General features: G+C 46.8%; 1 protein-coding gene and 1 long non-coding RNA gene across 5 annotated transcripts in view; both read right to left on the bottom strand.

Moving 5' to 3' along the window:
- The window catches only part of GLIS1 (GLIS family zinc finger 1), a 199,540-nt gene extending 189,557 nt beyond the window's left edge, over positions 1 to 9,983 (bottom strand). For all 4 annotated transcript variants that reach the window (XM_026105865.2, XM_026105880.2, XM_026105873.2 and 1 more), the window contains exon 1: positions 8,839 to 9,983. In XM_026105865.2, coding sequence (XP_025961650.2) covers positions 8,839 to 9,193 — 355 coding nt within the window. In that variant the 5' untranslated portion in view covers positions 9,194 to 9,983. The remainder of the gene's footprint in view (positions 1 to 8,838) is intronic.
- Positions 9,984 to 14,343: 4,360 nt separating this feature from the next.
- On the bottom strand, positions 14,344 to 18,866 carry LOC135329117 (uncharacterized). The gene is made up of 3 exons (XR_010390334.1): positions 18,754 to 18,866; positions 14,676 to 14,780; positions 14,344 to 14,583 (listed from the first exon to the last, which is right to left on the bottom strand). It is a non-coding gene; the product is annotated as an uncharacterized LOC135329117 (long non-coding RNA).
- Between the last annotated feature and the right edge of the window lie 254 nt (positions 18,867 to 19,120).

A 19,120-nucleotide genomic window follows, 5' to 3' on the forward strand; every position in this document is an offset into this window, starting at 1 on the left:
AACAAACATGGGCATTTTGCACTTTTCACCCCTCACACTCAAGAAGACCAACAAGGGCACGCACCGTATGCTCCATGGGCAAAGAGAGACATCTGGTCTGCATGCACACTGGGGAGGTGCCATAGCCATGCAGAGCACAGCCATATTACCTGAACACCGCCCCTGAACTAACACTGACTCTTGGCACAGAAAATTAAGTTGGGCCTGATGGTGTGCTGAAACAACTGCACTGTTTCTGGCTCTGGAACTGGTTTGTTTTTCTCCCCCCATACTGTGTTACACTGCTGGAGTACAAATGTCCAGAAGAATACACAGACTTGCCCCAAAACAACATCAAGTCAGTGGCACAGCCCAGAAGAGAGTCAAAGAAAGTCAAAAGCCTTTAACCCTCTTCATCCGAAGCATCTCTATATTTGGCCTTATCAGCTGCTGGCACAACCATTGCTTTATGGTCCCCTCTCTGCCTTCACCAGTACTTTGCCTGCTTCATGGACAATGGCGGACCACACTGGCTTTAGATGCATGCAGGGTGTTGAATAGGAAGAAAAATTCAACACAAAGATGCTGACTGCTTGACCTTGGCATCTGAGTCATGGAGCTGTTTTTGCTTGCATACTTTTCTTTCTGGGTGCAGGTTTGAGACTTGTGTCTTCTCTTCTGTGCCTCAGAAGAGCATGGATGGTATTTTCACAAGCATTCAGAGCTGGCCTCCTCCTGAAGTTAATGCTGTAATTCCCTGCAATTTCAGCAGGAGCAGCAGGGCAAAGCAGGGACTATGAAACCTCATACTATAATCCTCTCCAGAAAATACTGGGAAATAAAACAGAAATTTCCTCTTCTATCTGTCTCACTTCAGCTCTCCCTTCTCCGCCCAACACAACTGAGGGCTGGGAGAGAGACAGACAGGATTGGCTAAAGAAGAGTAAGTGGAGAGACCTGTTTTGGGGTGAAATGAGGCCTTGTGAACCCAAACTGCTGCTTTGCACAAGCACCCTTCCTGTCCTGTCTGGTTTTCTCTCTTGGGCGTCCACTGCTATAGAGATGTTCCAGCAAAGAGCACAACACACACTCATCCTAAGTAAGGGACTGATCATTTGCCCTCAGTGAAGGATTCAGGTTAAATCAAAGCCAGCTGCTTTACAGAGAGGCAGGCGGGTAAAAAGAAGTTAAAAACAAAATAATAATAATAAAAAATGCAAGCCATCTAGAACTTGCATACATAGGAAATCTACTCTGTTCTTTCAAATAAATAACTCTAAGGTATTTAAACTTCATGCACATAAAGCAATTTTATAACTTCAAAAAATCATCCTCTTTCGTTGTTGTTCTGCCCTAATAACTCTGAAATGTGCTACTCATCTCTCCCAGTTAAATATCCTGTTTCACAAGCCCACTCCTAGATATCTGAAACTGCACAGCATTTCGATCTAGCTTTAGGCATCTGACATTCCAAAGAATTAATATTTAAACTTATTATAAAGGAATGGAGATTGCGTTAAGCATGTAGTATTTAGCAAAATATTCATATTAATGAATTTTTATATATATGAAAATACATAATACTATGCTCCAAAATTGACACATATATCTGTATTTTCCTTTTATTACAACCAAGACTTAGATAGGATTATAAAGTGGAAGCTATCAAATTTCATTTTTATGGTATCCTTAGAATTATATTATCTTTCTCTGCCTGGGGGATTGTTGACTTCAGTATTTAAGCTACTTAACCACAGCCACTTCTGAAAAAGCAATGAATCACAGCACTTATTTTAAATAATTCTAGACCCTCTGTCTCTTTTGGGGAAGTTTCTCATATTAACATCGTCATACATAATCTTTCTCTTATATCCTATTATAATAGCTAAATGATTAAATAAATCTAGTCAGCTACAAAGTATCACTTGCTTTTTCCTCTTATATTAGACTTAAATTTACACATCACATACTCTCTCCCAAGCCAGCACGCGTAATTTATTTACAGCGTTGGAAGGCAGGCAAAATACATCATCTACTGTTATACAAACTTCTACTAGGTATTAAAATACCAGGCCCCTGGAGACACATTTCATATAGTTCAGCAATGTTCCAAAATAAACCAAATCGCCAACCCCTTAAGCGCTTAAAACAACAATGGAGATCTGTATTAAAAAGTTAGTTTTACAGTATTTGATGATGTCGCCTTAGTGTCATTTTTCCCTCTGGCTAAACATGCAAAAAAACATATATATATTTGCTTTCCCTTCATTCTAAAAAGACCGAAAACCCTATAGCATTCACAAACCCTTCTTCTCATCACATATGCAAACGCAAGAATTCAGCGCAGTTTAAAATGTTTTTCCATTTGTTTAACCCTTAAAATAAACTTGATCAGGTATTCTCAGTTAGAGTACTCCTTACCAATTCAGTATGCAAAATAACCACATATACATTCAAACATTAAGATAGAAAAGTCAAACATGATTACTACATTTAAACCACTACAATAGCTAAAAAAAAAAAGATATAACCCAAGCACTTCTTGATGATTTGACTGAGTTCTACCTTGCAATTCCTATATGTACAAAACCTTAACTAATACAAAACGCAGAATTTAGATCTATTTCCTATTGCAGCTCTGGCAATATCTTTTCTGCCTTTCAAATAATCTCCTTCCTACAAATAATCTTAATGATTAACAACCATTTAATGTACCCAAACAAATCACTGTATTAAAAAAAAAAAGAATTCCTTGTTCCAGGTTACTAGTGAAGCATGGATCCTGAGAACAGAAAGCTTTAGGTTCCATGTGAGATTTCACATACTAGATGTCAGAAAAGTAACGGGAGGGGAAGGGAAAGGGGGAAATCTTTGCCTCCATTTTTCAAAGCCTATGCGGAAGGGTAGTACTGCAATAGTCTGAACTGATACTCATCTGAAAAGAAAAAATGGCCGTTGCTTTTTAACATGCCCCATTTAAATGCAATAAAATGGCATGAATGGTTTTAACTGGTTGTTCTGTCTATGTCATTGTAACGCTCCCTGCTTTCAGGAGAAGATAACAGCTGTGCCATATTCAGAAACACATACTTTTGCTATTGTTTGCACATTTGTAGGGCAAGATTACACTGTTCCGCAGCTAGCAAGCGCTGCCCTTGCTTTGGAACCTAGTATTCTTTGAGTTGCATCAGTGTGCTGGGAAACGACGTTTGGTGGCTGAGAAAAAAGCAAACAAAAACAGCAGTCTATTAAAAACTGTTCTCGTGCACTGTGAAATGATTACTAGATTGCACGCCTTGTTCAAGCCTGTTGACATATAATGATAGAAACCTGGAGTACAAAATGGAGCACTTTGCATCCACATTCCTTCTGCAATTATCCTGCCATCGACATCTTCAACAGTTCTAAAATCACTAAACACCAGAGGTCCATATTTCTAGAATAATGCTAATCACTGTACTGAACACATAAATTATATTCAGAGTACTCCAAACTTCCCTTCATACATAGTCTATATGTTATTCCACCTCCTAGCTTACAGATGGATTTAATACAAGCTTGTTATTTGTTCTACATGCTTTTCCCTGTACACAGGATAAAGAAGTTCTGTAATATTAGGGTTGAAATACTGACCCAGGTAAGTTAGTTGCAAGACTCCCATTGATTTTAATCATTTAGAGTAAAATTTTGTCCCTACTGTTCAACATACCAAGCATCTTTGCTCACTGACAGTAAAACAAAAAACTTTGCTATAATACTGAAGTACTAATCTCCCAGAATGAAGTCATTTGCATTTAGCCGTTTCACTAAACTGAATCACCCAGCATTTCCAGAATATAATCTCACAACTACTAAAAATCCTTTAGCATATGCTTTAACAGTTTATGTGTTTACAGGGTTGAATTCTAACACAGGAACGAGCATTTAGAGCTATCTGAGTAAGCAATTTAGAAAATGTTGAATCCTAAATAATTGTAGCCAATAAGACTACTCACAGAAACACAGTAACCTGCAAGATTTAGGTTTTAAATTGTTGTTTTCTTCCTACAAAAGAAGAAAATTTAATTTTCTTCTCATCCTATTTAAGAGAGTACATAATAATCCCTGTTTTCACTCCACATTAGTATAACATTTTAATCTGGCATTATTTCCTATTCTATACAATTCTACACAATAATAAGGTAGATATAATACCTATTATCTTCCTCCTTCCAACAGCTCTTTTTTTTCCTGAAGCAGAATCTTTTGTGCCTTTACATTGCAAGTACTGAATGCCTTTATATGACAGACTGATTGTTAGTTCTTCTGGTTTGTATTTACCAAATATTCTCTACTAGCAATCCATAAAACAAACAAACAAAAAAATGATCGCATACAATTAAACCCCTTTTTTAAGGAAAGGCATGAAAGGGGCATCTTCAATTCAGTGACTCTGACTTTGCAACACAAATCACCAGAAGAATTTCCTTCAACAGAAAGTAACTGAAAGTTATTTTCCTGTTCAAAATGGGTAAGCATTTTAGCTAATTTAATAAGGCAGGAGAAGATAGTCACAGTTTACCCCAAAAGATTTCATGTGCATTTTCTCTGATCTGCAGTTTCTTCCCCTTTCTCCTTCTCCCTACAAAGGAAAAAAACCCCCACAGATCTTAAAAAAAAAAAGAAAGGAGTTATATAACTACCAATTCAACTAAACCTTCAAATTCCCACTATAGAGAAGGGTTCAAATGCATAATACTGTTAAGCAACAAACAAGTTTGTAAGAGAAATACAGTGAAAAGAAAAGAAACGCACTGCTACAGCTCTATATAAAAATCTAGGAAGTTTAGAGATAGCCATACAAGCAACCTCATTCCCTGTCACCTTATCAGCACAGGCGGCACTCAAGCACTAGGCAGTCCCATTTGCTTCAGTGGGATAACTCCGGTAAATATGGACAAAGCGTATGAAAGAAAATGGCAGGATCAGGCCCTAGACCAGTCTATATATCTAATAAGTCATACAACAAAAACACATGCTTTTGCTTTAGATCCCAGTACCGTAAGCTGTTATTTATGCAAGCACTGTAATTCTGACCAAGGAAATAGTCACACAGGGTTGAAACTAAAGATTTAACCCTCCTTCTCGATAGCAAAAGAAAATTAATACATTTCTACTACTTACTAGCTCTATGTTTGCCAAAGGCTGCTCTAATTAAAAAAAGAAAAAAAATACTTTCTCCTTGTCTGAATAATAAATACCTTCAACAAGGAAACTGCAACCCGAACAGCTTATTGTTTTGCCCACTGTAGGTTAATATCTGAAGTGGTTACTGCTAGGTCTGGGCCATTTGGATGATTTCCCAGTGGCACAACTAACAGGATAAATCTCGTCATTTCTACTGAGTCATGAATTAGATACACTGAACGAATCTGGAAAAGAATGAAAATGAGAAGTGTTTCCTGGTAACGACCATAATCAATGTCATTAAAAAAAAAAAGATCGAGAGAGATTTGACATGTTTATAGATTACTCTTTTGTCACAACTAGAGCTTGCTTTCCCAAGACACAAAAGTTTCTTTAGTGCTGATAATATTTGTTTTGTCCTATGTTGCTTTCAAAATGATACAGCCTAGCATAAAATTCAATGAAACAAGACAAAAAAAACCCCACAGAATCCCAGGAAAACATTGTAAAATGCACCTCATACCTTTTGGTACAATTATTCTGTGCCCGCTGGACCACTAATGCCTCTATGAAGCATTGTTTGGGTGCAAATACTCTGCCTTGTGACACACAGGGAAATCAATGATCAACAAGAGCGTGGTGAGTAGCACAGCCAATCATGCCAGAAGGGGGAGGCTGGGTAAAAACGGGGTGTTGAAAATAAACAACTCCCAAACAGAACAAGATATGAAGCACTATTCCAAAATACTGATATTTTTGGTAAACAAACAACAGCCCCATCCTGCAAACTTTACATCCAAACGATCTGATTCCCAGAAGTAATCCTCACCACTACCCCTCAAGTTGTTGTTTGACTGTTCGTGTAAAAAGACTTGCTCAGGCATGGAAGCATTTTGCAGGATCATGACTTAAACACCGTGAAGCAGCAGAGTAACACCGCAGAGACATTACAACAGCAGGATGCTTTTTCGCCCCCCTTGTGATTACTTCAAAGCTGCCCTTATTATTAATAGGGTAGTGTATCATTTTGATTCATTCTTCTTTGAAGAAAAAAGAAAATCAAAAAAAATTAAAGACATGTTTAGAAAGAAATTTTTTCTTACAGGCAACTATAAAAATTGATTTTGCTCTTGTTAAAGAGGGTCTTTTCTCCTCCCTACTTGCAGCTTTCAACTGTGGATAAACCAAAACCAGGAGGCACAGCCTGTAATCTAACCCAGATTGCGGAGGGAATCACTGGGTACATGGTACTCTGCAGCAGGAGACCAGGAGACGCACTGTGTGATGATCTGAAATCAAGCTGTCATCAGTTTCCTTCTTGAAACCTTTTACTGGGTAAGTCTGAGTACTTCCCTCATTCCCACTTCTTAGCCATTTCTGGTTATATCACATCCACATCCAGCTGGCTGTCCTTAGCCCTTTCCTCTATCTCCCTGGCAGGGCTGCTGCTTTCAGGAGATGGGTTAGCCACTCCTTGAAAGCAGATCACTGACTCTCCCATCCACGGCACAGCTCCTCTTTACCTGCACTGTGCTCCAATTTTACAGTTAGATCGCGAAATGAGGAACTGAGTGACTTCTCTCGTTTCTGTGGAATGGACTGTGGCGCACTTGACTCAAAAACATACAGTGCTGGGCAGGGACCTGGCGGCTGTCAGCAATCAGTGGGACAACTCCAAAATGCCCGAGTGGATGTTGAGGCACTTTCTGACACAGTACATGTTGGAAGGGGCAGCACAGCCCACACATTTGAAATCAGAATCTAGCTTGAAAATTTATTTTCCCTAACTTTTCCTGCAAATATCTTTGGAAAAAAAATTCGTGCTGCCGTCTTTGGAAAATCCAACAATATCCATCAAATCACCAGGCTCAGTATTTGAACCTAATCCTGCTCATGAATACCTCCTACTTATTCCCATGAGTCAAGTCACCCAAACATTGATGCAACCACAAGGTAACACCCTCAATAGAAAATGTATTAAACAAAAAACAGCAACAAAACTTAACACATAAGCTTCTTCACCTGTGGCAAAAACAGGAAACCAATCGGTCACGCGAGATGAATTTGCATCCTTCTCCCAGTGCCCACCTACATCTGCTGTAAGAAGCCCCAACTGAGTAGAACTTATATTTTATTTCTTTTTTCCCTCCTCACGCCCCTGGCCCTCTGCAGCAGCAACAGCAGGAATATAAATGAAAGAGGAGTAAGTAGCTCGATAGAAAAAAAAATAAAGTGCTTCACCAGCTTGCTTGGGTAAGGGCAACGCATGGGTATGTTTTTAAGCTGGTTCGAACCCGAGCTAAGTGGCACAATGTAGCTCCCAGGGCCACAAGGGACTCGGACATCCCAAGAGCACCAGCAGTAGCACAGCAGTACTACAGCTTTTGGCTGTCCCCTCATACTCCTTCATGATTCCTCCTTCTTCCCCCAAAAAATAATCTGATTCTGTGTAACAGAGCTTTATCAAAATAGGAATTTTTTTTTTTAATCGGAAGTGTAGAACTGCAGCAGTAACAAACAGAAAAATAAAAAAGCTCATTTATAACCTGCCGCTCCACTCTGTTTTGAGTGGTGATGAATAAACACATTCTACAATTTGCAGGTCGGACCCAGCACAGATTGAGGTGTTCATTAACATAACTTCGTGGCAATGAGGGGTCCCATCGCCCTAGGTAACAAGCTCACAAAAGAGAACATTACCAGTCTAAGGGCACACAGTCCACTTGATTCTTCAAAAGAACGGAAAGAAGGAAATACACTGAAAAACTCCTAGTGGGAACCGTCTTACCCCAGCAAGACAACAGCACGTACATTTTTAAAATGGGAAGTGGGAAAGGACTGAGAGAAAAAGGAATCAGCTATTAAACCTTACAGAAGACATTGCTTTAATATTAATAACCTATGTGCATATGTCTGTGCAAGTGGCTTCGTAGCATAAAGGAATGTTTGAATTCCCTCTGAACCCATCCATTGATTGCTTGGAGGGATTACTTCAAAACCAAATTGTGATTAACAAATTCTAGCTCAATTAACAAGTTCTAGCTCAAAAGGGTGACAGAGTGGGCAACTCCTAGCCTAAATTCAACGGCACTTCTTCTAACAGCGGACAGATGAAAATCTGGCATTTGTTAGCTAGCTGCATTTGACCTTATGCCATGCTTTTCAGGCACCAGGAATCCTGTGTCTGAGGATTCACCGCCTGAATCCAGCATTTGTAACACCTCCTTGAAATACAAACTAGAAATCCAAGCAACCATGGTGAAACTGTTGAATAAGAACCAGGCATTTATTGTCGGTCAGGCATATGCACAAACAAACACCCCGCACGCACGCTCATGCACAGCAGAGACCAACCCTGCGTGCAGAGCCACCCTTAAAACAACCATCTCCAGGAGGCAACCAAACCGTGGGGCAGTCACTCCAGGGAATTAAAGAAGATGCTGGTCTCAGGATTTCTTAAAAAGTACTGAGAAATGTTCTGCTGCCCATCTGCAAAACATGGTCCGGTTTATCTTGTATGTGGAAGGTGCATGAAAAAAATTTAAGCTTGGAGTATTAAATAAAGACATTGGAGAATATCCTGAAGACCAAAAAAAGAGGGTGGGGAAAAAAAAGAGACTGATACACATTTTTGTTTGGACGGTGGATTTTTTTGGGGGTGCTGGTGTTCGGGCCGTCCGTTTTTAAACTCACCCTTCACGCTTTGATGTTTCTGCTGCTGGAAATACTCTTTGGAGCCTTTAGCGCATCGCAGCTCGGGCGCCCTGGGGAGAATCGGGATCCTCTCGAATATGCTCGGTCTTTTGGGCACGAAATCGAGCAGCGGCACCGACATCTCGGGGGGGCTCTGCTGAGGCTCCGCGGGGTCGCCGCCGTGGCTGACAGTTATCGTGAAGGACATCGGCGGGTTGAGAAGCGCTTTGGCGGTGCTGCCGGGGCAGGTCGCTCGCGGCGGCTCCTTCGGCGGCGCTCCCCGGCGCCTGTCGGGCACCTGGAGGCGAGGCGGGCCGCCGCTGCCCCTCCGCCACTCGGCCGCCTCGCAGTGCATGTCCGCGCCGCGCCGCGGGGAGGGCCCTCGCCGCTCGCCTCCGCGGACCGGCCCGCCGCGCGCCGCCAACGGCCGTTAACGGCCGCCCGCACCGACCGACCCGCCGCGCGCGCCGCCAGCGGCCGTTAACGGCCGCCCGCACCGACCGACCCGTCGTCAGCGCCGACCCGCCGCGCGCGCCGCCAACGGCCGTTAACGGCCGCCGCCGCGGCGGGGGGCGGCCCGCAGCCCGCCCGGGGGGAGCTCCCCGCGGCGGCGGCGCGGAGCGTGAATCGCCCCCCCCGCGCACGCACGGGGGGGAACGGGGGTTTAAACGGCGGCTTAAACGGCGGCGGCCGCCCGCCGCTGAGGGACGGGAGTGCGCGTCGCCTCGCCGCCTCTCCAGGCAACGCCGGGGGCAGGGGAGGGCGCGGCGGGGGGAGCCCCGCGCGGGCGGGTTTTGCGCCTCCCGGCCGCCGGCGCGTGTTTACCAGCTCCCGACGCGCCGATCCGCCGCCCGCGGCCGGCGTGACACCCGGGCGGCGGAGAGCCGGCGGCCGGCCGAGCCCGCGGGCAGCGCCGCGGCGCGGCGGTGACAGCCGCGCCCCCGCGCTCCTACCTGGGAGGGGCCGCCCGGGGGGACGCGCTGCCCGCCGCCGGCTCCCGCCGCCCCCGCGCCCCGTCCTGCCGCCGCTGCCGCGCCGGGCTCATGGGCTCAGCCGCGCTCCCCCGCCGCGGGGCCGGCGGCCTGAGTGAAGGCGGCCCGGGCCATTGCGGGCGCGCGGCGGCGGGGCCAGCCCTTCGCCCGGGCCAGTCGGGGCGGGCAGGGGGAGGGCTGTGCCGCCGGGGCCGCCCCTCGGGGCTTTGACAGCGGCGGAGGGGGGGGGGGGCGCGCCCCCGGCCCGGCCGCCCCTCACGACCTCGCCCCGCCGCCGCCGGGCCGGGCACCCCGCACGCCCGCGAAGGGCCCCCCAGGCCCCGGCCCGGCGAGAGACCCCCACCTCCGCCCCGCGCCCGCTCCCTCCTCGCGGGCCTGGCGAGAAGGGCAGCGCCGTCCCCTGCGCCCGCCGCTGCCAAGGCCCTCCCGGCGGCCGGGGCCTAGGGGCTGGGCCCCCACACCGACCCACAGCCGCGACACCCCACGAACGGCTTCCACGCAGAAGCCACAGCATGTCGCGGAGGGGCAGGAGAGCACTTTGCCCTCAGCCTGGGAAGCAGGAGATGGGTTGGAGGTCGGTACCACTATGCCAGGACATCCCAAGGCAGTTGGGTGCACCCAGTGCTCCCCTGTATGGTGGCAGCGTGCCGTTCCCTTCCCACGGGTGGCCGGACCTGGCCCACGCTGGCCAGGACACTTAAGCTAGCCCTCAGCGCGAGCAGCACAGAGTGGTGACATTTGCGCTCGCTCCTCGTGGGCCGGCATGGGTCTGGAAGCAATCGAGCTGGGTTTATTAGCCTGGGCCTCATTCCAAGCGAACGCGGGCTGAGCTGCGCTGTGCAGCTTTGCACCAGCACGGTTCAGCAGCCTGCTCTGCACTGGCTGGGGCACGTCTGCACCCCGCTGCCCAGCGTGCTGGAGACCTGCCTGGAGGCACAGGTGCAGCATCAGCAGGGCTGCGACCCACCAGCGCGGCTCACGGGCAGGCGCGGATCAGATTCACCCCTGGTTTACACAGGTATAAATCAGAAAGACATCTGGCTGGAAACCATTTCTGTTCACATCAGACCTAAAGGAGAGGCCTGAGAGATTTAGCACAAGGAGGGACAGCTACTGAACTGGAGTCTCGCTGTGCGTCTCCTGAGGAGTGTCCCACAGCCGGGGGACAGAGGAGACCTCCATCTTCTAGCAGCACACGTGCCGCAGGGGGTGGCTTGCTCACAGTATATCGTCCCTCCCCGTGATAACAACGGCTTGTGCCACCCTGCGGTGGGTGTAAAGCAACAGTCAAGGCAGGAGGGCACAACTTCTTTTTGCAAATGCTGTGACTGCTGTGGATTTGGTGGGAGGCTGCTCCCCAGATCAGGCATGGAAGTCCTGAGGTGGAACATCAAACATCATGCTGTGAGCTAACGAGACGAGGTCTCGTTTGCGATGCCTCTTCTCTGAGGTCTCCTGGAGAAGGAGCTTGACAGCCTTTGCACTCAGTGGGAGCAGTAATAGGGCCTCTTTCCTCTGTAAGACCACATATTACTTGGTTGAAAATTGGTCAATGGCCTCAGAATTTGTTAGCAGGCAAAAGACAAAACAAAGAGGGAGAAAGCACCCGACAGCCACATAGGCCTTACCACTGTAGGAAACAAAGCCAAATCTCAGCTACCTGGCATGAACATTAAACTTTAACAATGATATCCTCCTGGGGATTTATAAAAACAAAGTAAACATTTTCAGCTATGTTCTCCCTCTGTGTAGCTGTTCTCTACAGCTCCAGACCCTCTCTCAGTGCTCTGCTAACCTGTATCCATCCCCCAGTCCTGTCAGTCAGATCAGGAGAGAGCAGGTCTCTCTCTTCTATTCGGAAATGCTAATGGCACCTGGCAGTGCTACCAGAAACAACAATAATTTAAGACACAAGTACACTGCAGTAACGGTCTAACCCTCAGTGACATGTGAAGAGGCAGTAAAACTTGCTGGGGAAAATACTATTGGAGAAGGCGGTGTAACCAGGGTAATCCCATCGGTTCCAGCAAAGGACAGACCTAGCGTTTAGGTGGATCCTAAATGCGTGGCCGCAGCCTGTGCACATTTTACAGCTGCATTGGCTTCAGTGGCATGATACCAATTCACACTGATATCTAAACCAGAGGATTTTTCCTAGAAAACAAGTAGCACTGGATACATTTTATAACATCCTAGAGGGGTTTTCTTTCACAGTTAGGGATCTTACCACAGCAAACAAGCAAAAGGATAAAATTTAACATCTTGACTGCTCTGACCTCATTAACCCACATCGTTCTGAATTTCCGACCCCAGGCCACGCGCATGCTGCTCTGCGTGCAGTCTAATCCCATTTCGTGTTCTCACCGGCACCATTACCCAGATCATACTGCGGCGCACCGGCAGGTGCCGCCCCTGGCTCAGCAGTAGCCGGGCCAGGCTCCGCAGGGCTCCGCGCGGGGAGCATGGAGCATCCCCCATGCCCTGGGCACCGTCCGAGCCAAAAAAGCATTCTTCATGCTGCCCATGAGCAAGGCTGCGGACCGAAGCGCATCACTGCTTAGCCACTGCTCCCCTGCGATGCCCGGCTCAGCCAGGACCGGGATCTGCCCCAGCCCGCGGCAGCCAGGAGAGAGACCTGTGTGGCCACCGTGACCCTCGCACGGCCCGGCCCAAAGGGCTGGCGGTTGCCTGCTCTGAGCTGCCGCACACCTGGGGGCCAGGCCGCAGCTCTCACTGATCCCCAAGGGCAGAGCAGCCTACGCCAGTCGGGGCCTCTCTCGCAAACCTGCTGCAGACAGCACAGCTCCCAGCACTATTTACTTTGGTTTTGTGCAGTGTGAAAGCAGACTCTGTAGAGCAGATGCAAGGCAGAGGGTAAAGATATTCATGCTACTTACGTCAGGTGTCCGAATGAGATGACAAAGGCCAATCCCTACCGTTTCTCTCTGCAGTCAACAGAGAGGCAGAGGCCTCTCCAGGGTGCAACTCAGAGCACACAAATCCAGCTCCCGCCCTAAATCACTCCCTGAAGAGCATCTCTCCCGTTCTTCCTTCCCCTTCTGAAGCACCTACAATTAGATATGGCTTTTGTTTATCTGGGTTGCATTCACTATCCTGCTCTCTGAGTGCCAGGTCAGCCCTGGAAGAACTGCCAAAAGACACTTCAACAGCATGTAGGGTTTGGATAAGAACTTCACAGCAAGGTAAAGTTCTCCGTGATAGATCACCACACAGAGGTGCAGACAAAATACCTCAAGCTGCAGGTACACACAATCCCTTGACTGCACTAGGAAACTAGGCCCCATGGACTCAAACTTTCTCTCACACCATGATTTCCTCAGGTGTGGAGCAAGGCATTTGGCAGGCCTGGACATCCTCTTCCAGACCTGCCTGTGCCCAACAGAGATTTGACACCCAGAACACTTCCAAGGTAACAGCTTGGCTCCTCTGGCAATGCCGCAGGCCTGGCTGGGAGGAACAACTGCTCATTGAAAGAGTTAAGCAGTTCCCTTTCCCTCCCTGCTGAATGAGAAGACACATCATATGTTTCGGTTCTGGAACAAAGGCCAAGCAAGTGCAATCGTTGCTGCTAAGACTGTTTTACACGCTGGGTCATCATGACTTTGCTGAGCGCACAACTTGTGTAGCAAATACTGTTTTGCCCAATGTTGTCACTGCATCCATGAGCTAGAAGGGTGTCTCCCCTCCTTGGGCCCCATGTGAAAAATCAGTCATTGGCTTCTCTCCCCCTGACAGCAATATTCTCACTTTAGTAGGGTTTGGGGGAGGGAGAGTGAGGAGAATTCTCCACATTTGCCTTCTTGTTTCACATTCCTAGATGCTGATGGCTGTGGTCACAGGACTGGCTCATCTCCCTGTTAATGAAGGCACCATCACTGGGAGCAGACACTCTGGCTGAGGCAGATAGGACATCCTCAGCCCCTAAAGCTAGTCCATGGGAGTTGCTTCATTCTGAGTCAGCTGTGGAAGGTGAGGTTGCAATTTGGGATAAGAACCATCCAAGACAGTGCAACTGATTGCCTGAATATCCTTTCTCTAGGTCAAGTGGACAAGACATGGATGATAAATGACCAGAGACTTGCCAACCTGCCCATTCATTACTAGTAAGTGCCTAAAGAGAGAAGAAAAGGATAGTAGCCTAATGCTAACCTAGCCTGGGGTGAAATCCTACTTCACAGGAACAGAGAAAGAGCCAGGACATAGAGAACTGCGGGTGTAATGGTGCTAGCTGTGCTGCTCTCTGTCCTTGTAGCCAGACAGTGCTGAAACATCAATGAGTTTGCATGAGACAGTTCGCTCGCCTCATGGTTCTGGGCAAACGGTGGTGGTGGGACAAGGCACTCAGACCAAAGCAACTCCTGGAGCACAGCAGCCACAAACACCGGGCAGTGCTACACCACAACTGCACGGTTAGCATAGCCATGCCCTCAGCTCGCGCAAGGCCATAGTGCACAAAGCCCAACTCAAAACTTGCACAGGGCAGTGAGGAGAAAAACAATGTTTAAACAGTTTTGGTACCTCGGTTGTTCTCAGCTGACATCAGCCAAGATCAGGTCATTGCCATGATGTTGGTTTCCTCAGGGCGTGCGGGTGCTTTTGCAGACACCCAGCATCTTTGCACTGCACAGTGTGAACCCCTGCGATCAGTGTTGCAAAAACAGAGCAATAGCTATCTTGGCTTGAGGTGCTGCTGTCTGGGAGCTGAGTACACATGACGACAACAGGAGATCATCTGTAAGAGGCAAGGGAAACAAGGGGGGAAGGATATTAAGTGAAAAGGACACAGCAGTTAACCAAATCCAGTGGTCAAAGTGTGCTCCTTACCTTCACAGGAAGAGACGGTTGTAACTGGCCTTAATATGGTTTGTCACAAACCAGATCTTCAAGAAACTCCCCAAGAAGCTGAAAACTCCCTCTCCCTCAGTAGTTCTGTGGAAGGAGAGGAACGAAGCAGAACGGATACACGTAAGGTGAGTTGCGCAGAGCAAACAAGCAGAGTTGAAGTATTCATCTCTAGTTCATGTACTGAAATCCCTGCTTCTGCTCCAGCAGGGAACAAAATTAAATTTTTGCTTGTTTTGTTTTCTTTTAAAAGGGACACAATTAAAATTGTGAGGCCTTTTTGTAACTGCTTCGGGTATAGACCGAGGGAGGTGTTACTGTAAACACTCTGTTAATATGGAGCAAAACAACCTCTCTGGTGGGAAAAACAAAAAACGTCGCCATAAATAACCTGGCTGCAAACGAGCTGTCGATTCACACACAGCAGTTTATTTACAACAGCATGCCAAGTCCAGACTTGTTTTTGTTTTAATTTACTGCAACACAGATAGTAAAAAAAGAAACAACAAAACAAAAACTGAGCCAAAGGGATTGTCTCTGTAAGTATGCCTACTTCTTACAGATTGCCTGTATCCCTTTAAGGCAGCACAAAGCCCTTCCTTATAGTGGTTTTAAAATGACCTCCTAAATTAAGACAGCAGGGTCAAACTGACCACACATTATCTAGGGATGTACTCAACTGTTCTCTCATAACTTACAGATTTGTTTATATTGCTCATAGTTAGAAGTTCCTCAGATCAGTGTGACTTATCTCTTAAAAGCAAGTCTCTCTTCAATAGCTACCATATTTTGAGAAAATCTGACAGTAATCTTGAATCCACCTTTGTGTAGAGGCTGCAAGAAATTACCATAATCTCCAAAAGCTATAATGCTACACATGGCTCTCTCCCTCCTGACTCCCCAGTTATTCAGCAGATTATTCTAGAGGACTTCCAGAAAAAGCTCTAAAGAAGGGCTTGACCAGCCTCCGCTCAGGAGATTGTATTTTACACCTGCAGTTAGCTTCCTCAAACATTGCTCTGTATTGTTTATCTGTATCAGTCCATAAACAGATTAATCTCTCACACTGTGCATACAGGACACAAGCAGTAAAATAAACAACTCCTAAACAAACAAAAAAACAGGCCAGCACAAGTTGAGAGGGACATTCCGCATTTAAAATCCAATCCTCAGCACTTGGGACATGCCAGAACTAGAACTGCTGGTACAACCTCACTTCACGCCTACTATAAATGAATTGTAACACTGATTTTATTACATGGCTCCACAGTCATTTTGCCTGGGGATCCATATATTCAATTCACTGAAGACGGTTATTGCTGAATGAGCAGCTAGTCACTCTTCTGTTTTCTCTTTATTGGCATAGTGTCTGGACCACACATTGAATGTATTTACTTCACCCCAGCCAAACCCAGCACAGAATACTGAATTATTCATTTTCTCCAGGGCATTTCTATGGTGTCTATCACTACAACAGCCTAGTGATTTGCAGACAAGAGCCAGTTACCGTCATACGTACGTCCCTCTGAGGCGAGAGAGGGTCGGGGTAGGCTGAGCCCCATTTTACAGCAGAGGCCCAGAAGACAAAAGCATCCCTTCAGTTTGGGTGTAAAACTTGTGACAAAGAAGGTCTGGGCCTTTTTTTTTTTCTTCCCTCCCCTTGCTCCAGGTCATTTAGCATTTCCCATCATTGTATATGGCGGAGCACAGTTCCAGTTCCCTCAGTTAAACTCAACCCTTCATGTCCCAAATGGAGTGTGAGGAAAACGAGTCTTGCAAATAGTGACCACCTGTGAAGAGCTGAAGTGCCACACAGGAACCCTGTGATAAAGGCAAGGACGCACCATTTCTCCCTGGCAGTGGTTAGCTTGCACTGGCTGTAGGACTGGTCTTACCCTTCCTGTGACAATCTTTGCACGGACTGATAAAGCCTCTCCCAGACCTGCCTGCCAGGGTCTGAGGCGCAACAGCCCCCTCGGTATCTAACTTTGAGCTGCAGCCCTGTCCTTAAATCAAAAGCTTTGTACCATCGCTGTCAGCAAGGTCTGCAGCCTAGTGCTTCCCTAAATACGCTTCAAGCAGTGACCTCTGCTGGCAAACGAACAGGGAACCCAACAGTTCACAGAGCTGGTGCCCCATCTACTTGGTCTTCTAAGCTTGCAGGGATGCTAACCCTGTCTCTTGCTCTGGAACACCCTACCTTTAAGCAAGACAAGGCCAGAACTGGAGCTTAGTGAGCGAGAGTGGAGAATGATCCTTACACATAAGAATCTTTGAACTTGCAGAAGGCTGTATAACCCATCTCCCCTTTCCTTCAACATTCACCTCAGAGCTGTCTCTGTACCTTTTCTGACAAGATGCAGTGAAATACAACAGTCAGCCCCGGCACTGTAACCTTAGTAAGTGAGATTTACAAGCTCAGTTATTTAAGAAGCAAAAGACAAAGCCAGCTCTTCTTCTTTGGGGAAGAGGACCTCACTGTTCACTCAGCACTTGTTTCCTTTGATGACTGCAGGAGCAACACACATATGCTGTGTAGCCCACAGTTTTCTCCAAAATATGCCCTTGTTCTGGAACTCAGGCTTACATTTTAGGGGAAAAAAAGAAAAAAAATCTACCCCATCACTATCCATTAGAAGAACCAGCTAGTGTATCCAGCAGGCCACCCAGGGAACTATTGCCCCTTGAATTTATGTTTTTGATTTCATGGTAGGCTTCAGATACATCGTGCTCATCTAGCGCCTGTCTCACTAGTTCTACTGTAGTTTGAGGTTTTTGCGAGGGCAGAAAGGTAAGGTGGTCTTTAATTCATTTTGTCTTCTGAAATCAGAGTACAGTGTAGGTTTTGCTCTTTCTCTCACAGCTGGTTTTCTCAGACACAAGCATGCCGCACAGTTTGTTTATACTACAGATCTGTCCAAAACCGATGTGCCAGATGCAAATCTCTACCACAAGTCTGCGGCTGCAGCGACGGGAGGCAATATTCTGATGTGGGAACGTCCCCCTAGAACACAAGCGCTTGGCAAAGCGCACTCCAGGTACGCCCACGGCACCCAAGCGCACTTGGCCCACATAGCAAATACATTGGCACAGCACTGATGACAAAGTATCAGACTACAGGGAGAGAAGCGTGTGCGCGCTTAACTCACAGCCTCTGAGACAGTTGGACCGTCTTTTTATTGTAACTTTGCAGAAAGCTTGTGATGGGAGCAGAGGGAGCGCACAGCTACCATCAGCACACGAAGCCCTGCAGCTAGGAAATGCCTGAAAATGTGAAGCTCTGCAAGCTGCCACCATTCCTCCCCTGGGTAAGGGGGATTTGCTCTCAAGACAGCATTGTCCCTGGCAAGCAGCACCTCCATGGCTCCCAGGGGAACCTTGCATCAAGATCTCCCCCCATCAGAAGTTTCAGGCCCTCCTTGGGCAGAGCATCGGATCCAGCACATGGCCAATTGCAGTAGCTGCAGGAAGGGCTAGTGAGCACAGTCCACTGATTGCACGACTTGCCTGTGACCAAAAAGGTATCAGCAAATTCATCAGCAAGAGGCTGAGACTCCCATAGCTGCAGCTGGATGTACCTGCAGGGATGCTTGCATCGACCTAGGAGCCATGCATGTTTCTCAGGAGGTGGGAAGACAGCTGCCTCATGAAAACCATTGGGAAGGTAGAGGCCCTAAAAACACCGAGCAAAGTACATACAATACAGCCTCTGTTCAAAGACAGCAGACATGGAATTGAGATCGCTTCATCTCAAGATCATGGGGGCATTCAAGCCCCAAGCAACAATCGTCGTCAACATAATTCTCCAAAGGGGCAGAACGCTCATACTGAGGGAGCAAATCCTGCCCAGCTCCCTGAGGCACAACAGTGCGCAGTAGTTACAAGGACTGGGGCAGGCTATGTTTGTCAACCCAAAGCCTGAATTTTCAGTTACGTCTCAGAAAATGGAGCAGGATAGGAGTTTGTTCATGTTTATAAGAGACAATACTTAAGAGCTAAAAACCTCTATTTCATTACTAAATTGTAAGGGGAAAGCAGATTTGAGCGCTCAGCTGCCTACCTTTCTGTAGCTGCAGTGGAAATAATTTCAGATATTCTTGATTACAGTTAACCTGTAGGGAGAGACAGGTAGTTCACAAAGTGACCAGAGTAGCAATCAAATGCTATTGGCTTCACTTGTGCAATCCAGTAGGCAATCCAGTAAGAAGGTGCAGCTTTGTTTAGAGAAGCTGATTAAACACATTAGAAATATTATCAGACTTGAGGGACCCTATTTAACTGAAGTTATTTAGAAACTAATTGTAAAAACACTATGATTTTTTCCTCATTACTCAGAATGAGGAGATAAACTAGAGAGACTCTTCTCATACCTACAGAAATTTCACAGAAATTATTTTCATGTTAAGGCAGAAGTATATAAGAGGACT

Source organism: Dromaius novaehollandiae, chromosome 8 (assembly GCF_036370855.1).
Source record: "Dromaius novaehollandiae isolate bDroNov1 chromosome 8, bDroNov1.hap1, whole genome shotgun sequence".
NCBI lineage: Eukaryota > Metazoa > Chordata > Aves > Casuariiformes > Dromaiidae > Dromaius > Dromaius novaehollandiae.